This window comes from Diospyros lotus, chromosome 11 (genome assembly GCF_014633365.1).
Source record: "Diospyros lotus cultivar Yz01 chromosome 11, ASM1463336v1, whole genome shotgun sequence".
NCBI classification, from domain to species: domain Eukaryota; kingdom Viridiplantae; phylum Streptophyta; class Magnoliopsida; order Ericales; family Ebenaceae; genus Diospyros; species Diospyros lotus.
The window spans coordinates 14,484,741-14,490,400 of NC_068348.1; the positions used below are offsets into that span (position 1 = coordinate 14,484,741).

The following is a 5,660-nucleotide window of genomic DNA, read 5'->3' on the forward strand; positions in this document are numbered from 1 at the left end:
ATAAATTTGTAACAAAAAATGAAAAAAATTAATTCGTTTAATTAAAACATAGTTAAAGAAACAGTCAAAAGATGTTAACATACACAAAAGAAAAGTGGGTCAAATTTTCATATATCTTATTTTTAGTGTTCAGCTAATACTGAAAAAAGCACTGGCAGTCGCCACCAGCTACTATGACCGGTGATTTTCTACGATCAGAGGCAACCACTTGACACCCTTATTCTCATCAACCAACATACTCAAAAACCAATAAAATCTAACGGCCAAATTTTGTAGATCTAAGTTTAAACTTCTAGCCAAACCCAATATATGTAAACGCATTGGCAATTGCCATCGGCCAAAGTGGCTGGTATTTTTGGCAATCAGAGACAATCACCGAATACCCTTATTCTCATCGATCAATATACTCGAAATCTAGAATTTTTTAAAATTCATGATGGACATTTAGAAAAAAAAAATTAAAAAATTATTATATATAATAATTTTTTTAAAATTCAGGGTGGGCAAGTTGCCCACCCTTGGCTTGTACGTGGCTCAGCCACTAAGCAAAACACACTTTAAATTGAACTCATTATATCAAAGATTTAATAAAAAAAATTCATACATTTTTATAAAACTCAATGCATCCCCTCTTAAATTATTTTTCTAACCAACAAGGAATTAACATTTATTAAATCATCATTTTTTATCCCTTGACTATAGTGTCCTTATTACCTTTGCTATTTAAACTTCAACCCATTTGATATTACCCTTAATTATTTTATTCTAAGGATAGTACTTTTAATTATTTACCTTATGGAATTCCTATTTTGTTTGGTTGGATTATGAAATAAATTAAAAATATTTTTACATAATTTTGTCTTCATTTCATTAATATACAAATATTTTATACAGAATAAAATTTAATTTTCCCTTCTAAAAGATATATACTTTACAAAGAGAACTATTTTATATCAAAGCTAAATGGCTGTTTGGTGTTGTCGTACCCTTCAAGTATAACAACTTTTGATAAAAAAAAGAAAAAGAAAAAGAAAATCAATGTTTGATTAAATGCGATTTTGTTCTTAAAACAGATTGAACTGAACTGGCTTTAAACAAAAGGTCGGGACTCCTTTTTTTTTTTTTTTTTTTTAACTGAAAGGACAATAGCATTTAGCTGAACCCATAAATAATTATTTAAAAGCTATTTAAGATGAAAAAAAAAAGATATTCAACTCTACTTTATTTAATTGGTTGTTATTTAAGCTAAAAGTGACCACTTGTATATTATAACATCTCTCATGTTGCTATTGACTTTTATAATATTTAAAAACAAGATCCTAAGTTTTAATTTCAAAGTTCAAGTTGTGTACTGCTGCAGTGAAAAATATCTCAAGATTATCTCCAGATTCTAAGTATCTTAAATCTATAATATATGTAACCCAACATAGTCATATAGTGTCATATATGCAAGTAAGTTGGACGAGACGAGAGTGCTTCCAGTATCACTTGAAGACGGAGAGACGGACATGGAAGGAAATGGCCTCGTCAGGCGCTTTTTGTTTTTCATCTCAACCGTTATCCTCCTCGTCCTATTGACGTTGCTCAGCCTCCCCACCCCGCCGTCCGGCGACAAGGCCGCCGTTCTCGACTCCTCCAAGAACCGCTTCCATCTCTACAAACCCAAACTCCTCCGCAAACCCGCCCCCCGCCACCACTCAGTCGCCGTCCCCCTCCACCCTCTCGACCCCCTCACCGTCGCGGAGTTCAACAAGGTCCGCTCCCTCCTCGCCTCTCACCCGCTATTCCGATCCTCCTCCACCTTCGCGCTCCACTCGGTGGCGCTCGACGAGCCGGAGAAGCAGCTTGTCGTCCGGTGGCGAAAGGGCAACCCTCTTCCACCCAGAAAGGCCGTCGTCGTGGCACGTGTCAACGACGTCTCGCACGTGCTGACCGTGGACATTGAGACAGGAGAAGTGAACCAGGTCGAGACGGGTCCGATCTCGGGCTACCCGATGATGACCATGGAGGACATGACGTCGGCCGGCTCGGCTCCCCTGGCGAACGCCGATTTCAACCGTTCGATCACTGAGCGGGGGGTCGATCTGACGGACCTGACTTGTTTGCCGATTTCGACGGGATGGTACGGCAAGAGTGAAGAGAACCGGAGAGTGATTAAGATACAGTGCTACTCCATGAAAGGCACTGCAAATTTTTACATGAGGCCAATCGAAGGCCTCACCGTGCTTCTTGATTTGGACACTAAGAAAGTTCTGGAAATCACTGATAAGGGGAGGAACATACCGATCCCCAAGGCCGCTAACACAGACTATAGATTCTCTACTTTGAATAGCCAGCAGCAGATGAAGCTTGTAAACCCGATATCCATAGAGCAACCCAAGGGCCCGAGCTTTACTATTGAAGATGATCATCAGGTCAAGTGGGCCAACTGGGAGTTCCACTTGAAAGCCGACCCGAGAGCTGGGGTTATTATTTCTCGGGCGACGGTTCGGGACCCGGAAACCGGGGAGCTGAGGAGTGTGATGTACAAGGGGTTTACGTCGGAGCTGTTCGTGCCGTATATGGACCCGACGGACGCGTGGTACTTCAAGACGTATATGGATGCGGGCGAATACGGGTTCGGGCTTCAGGCGATGCCGCTTGACCCGCTTAACGATTGCCCGAGGAACGCCTATTACATGGACGGCGTGTTTTCGGCCGCCGATGGGAGGCCGTACGTCCGGTCAAACATGATTTGCGTGTTTGAGAGGTATGCTGGTGACATCGGGTGGCGCCATTCAGAGAGTCCGATCACCGGAATGGATGTAAGTAATAACCATTATTTTTTTCGAATAACAACCTAATAATATTTCTCACAAACAAATTATTAAGTATTATATAACCTAATGCCTAATTGATTTTGGGATGATATGACCAATTGAATGGTAAGCTTGTGGTCTAAATGAAATTGTTTGTGAGTGGAGGTGCTTTCGGAAGCACGAGGCATGGACTTTCGCAATTAATAATGGTTTTGATGGTCGAGGAGGATGACAAAGTTATCTTGAAATTGTCATATATATTGGTGACTTATGCAGGTTAGGGAGGTGAGGCCGAAAGTGACGTTGGTGGTGAGAATGGCAGCTTCCGTCGCTAACTACGACTATATCGTCGATTGGGAGTTCCAGACAGATGGCCTAATCAGAGTCAAGGTTAGTACCCTGCCTGTCTCTTTCTTCTCCCACATCCCAATTGATAAACTAGTCTATTTTTGTACAAGAATCTAATTATATTGTGTAGTTTTTTTTAATAACTTCGATGGGCTGATTGAACTTTTCTCTTTTTGGGTAATTTCAATGGGTTAATTCACTAACTTATTGTTATTTTAAATATATTTTTGGTTAATGACCCACATAATCTTGGACCGGAGAAATGTAAATAGGAAGGCATTGGTTAATTGAGGGCATTAAATGCACCTCAATTAATATATTTTAATTAATAATAAATGATTAAAGTGTGTTTAATTGAGACATCATATTTAATTTGCATGCGATCAACTTAAACTACATGAATTAACTTATTTAATGAGAACAGCATCTTTTATCTCGTAGAAACGAGAGAGAAATAGAAAAACCTTCACATCATTCATCTACCAACCATCAGATTAGGTGCCTTTCCTCGGGCTCAGTAGCAGCTTTTTTGTTTACGTTTCCCGCAACAGTAGGGAACAGGAACCTAGGAATTAAGATAAGCACGTTTGACTTTTCTGGACCGTCGATAATGTATAACTTATTTCCATGTCCCGGACGTGACACTTTTAGTTTTGGATATAAAACGTTGTACATTATTCATCCTATGCATTAATATTAAAAATTATTCCCTACGGAATAACATAACTTATGAATTATTTATATTTTCATTTCAAAATAGGCATGTAAAAGTAAAAGCCATTGTTATTGTTATAGTTTACAAATAATTGCACAATTATTTAACGGTGGGGGGCTACAAAAATTACAGGTGGGACTCAGCGGCATCTTGATGGTGAAGGGTTCCTCGTACGACAACATGAACCAAGTGAACCAACAAGAAGACCTCTACGGCACCCTCATATCGGAGAACGTGATCGGCGTCATCCACGACCACTACGTCACCTTCTACCTCGACATGGACGTCGACGGCTCCGACAACTCCTTCGTCAAGGTCAACCTCCAGAAAACCTTCACTTCCCCCGGCGAGTCGCCCCGCCGGAGCTTCCTCAAAGCCGTCAGGAATGTGGCCAAGACGGAGAAAGACGCGCAGGTCAAGCTCAAGCTCTACGACCCCTCCGAGTTCCACGTCATCAACCCTTCCAAGCTGACCCGCGTCGGCAACCCGGTCGGGTACAAGGTGGTCCCCGCCGGCACGGCGGCGAGCCTCCTCGATCTGGACGACCCGCCCCAGAAGCGAGGCGCCTTCACCAACAACCAGATATGGGTCACGCCGTATAACCAATCGGAACAGTGGGCCGGAGGCTTGTTTGTGTATCAGAGCCAAGGGAAAGACACTCTGGCTGTTTGGTCGGAAAGGTTAGTAGTAGTAGGGACTGTCACGTTATGGCAGCAGGGTAAGTTAAATGTGTGTATGTCTCTTAATTTTTGATTCCTAATTTTACAGGGATCGGGAGATCGAGAACAAGGACATAGTGATGTGGTACACATTAGGATTCCATCACGTACCGTGCCAAGAGGACTTCCCAATTATGCCAACTGTATCCTCGAGCTTCGATCTGAAACCCGTCAACTTCTTCGAGAGAAACCCGATTCTGAGGATCCCGCCAAACACTGATAAAGACTTGCCAAATTGCGAAGCTGCCGCTGCTTCAGCCTGAGGAGGAGGATATATCACATATAATATTATTATTAAAATTAAGGATCGATGTGCATAAATATAATAATTATAGATATGTGTTTTGTCATTTAGAAGATCGGGACGCATGCCGGCCGGGTACTGCATCTATGTAATTGTTGTACCCAATCTCGGAATCTCTCATAATAAATGATTCGGAATACTAATTTGCATGGGGATTCGGTATTTTATTCGGTTAGAGTCCATTTGGAATTAAAATTATATATATGTATATATATATCCTATTATTTTTGGATGGTAGATACTGTGGGTATAGTTTTTGCTCATTGGATTTCGCTTCAAAGGTTGGAAATTGTTGAGGAGCCAACACCTAAGAGCCCACAAAAAAAGAATTTGTTTTGTCGCGGGTAAAAGTTTATTAAAAAATTAGAAGTTTAAAATAATCTTTTGGTAAAAAGGCATAAATTTTTTGTAGTAAGGTTTCACACATATGTGTAAAATAGATAATTTTGATATTATTTTTTTTAAATATTTTAAAAAAGTAATTATTCATAAAAAATTATAATTCTAAAAAAAATTTAAAATCTTAGATAAATATCATTCACAAGAATTTTTATCTTAAAAAATGAGCAAGATAAACGTTTTCTACAAAAGATAGATACCGTTCATAATGTTGTACCATTTATAAAAAAATAAAATTTTTTAAAGTAAAATAATCTCTGAACAAGACCTTACAACAATATGTCTTTAAGATAAATTATCTTAGTGTAACAAGGCTTTGTGGTAAAGGGACCTCACGATAGTGTGTCTTAAGACAAATCATCTCGACACTAATAGGG

The 5,660-nt window shown here is 39.8% G+C and overlaps 1 protein-coding gene across 1 annotated transcript; it reads left to right on the forward strand.

Annotated features, from left to right (window-relative positions):
• The first annotated feature begins 1,361 nt into the window (after positions 1–1,361).
• Positions 1,362–5,051, forward strand: LOC127813417 (amine oxidase [copper-containing] gamma 2-like). Its single transcript, XM_052354377.1, has 4 exons — positions 1,362–2,804; positions 3,075–3,188; positions 3,994–4,541; positions 4,630–5,051. Exons 1-4 carry the CDS (start codon positions 1,509–1,511, stop codon positions 4,841–4,843), a joined length of 2,172 nt encoding a protein of 723 aa, XP_052210337.1. The 5' UTR covers positions 1,362–1,508; the 3' UTR covers positions 4,844–5,051.
• The last annotated feature ends 609 nt before the right edge of the window (positions 5,052–5,660 follow it).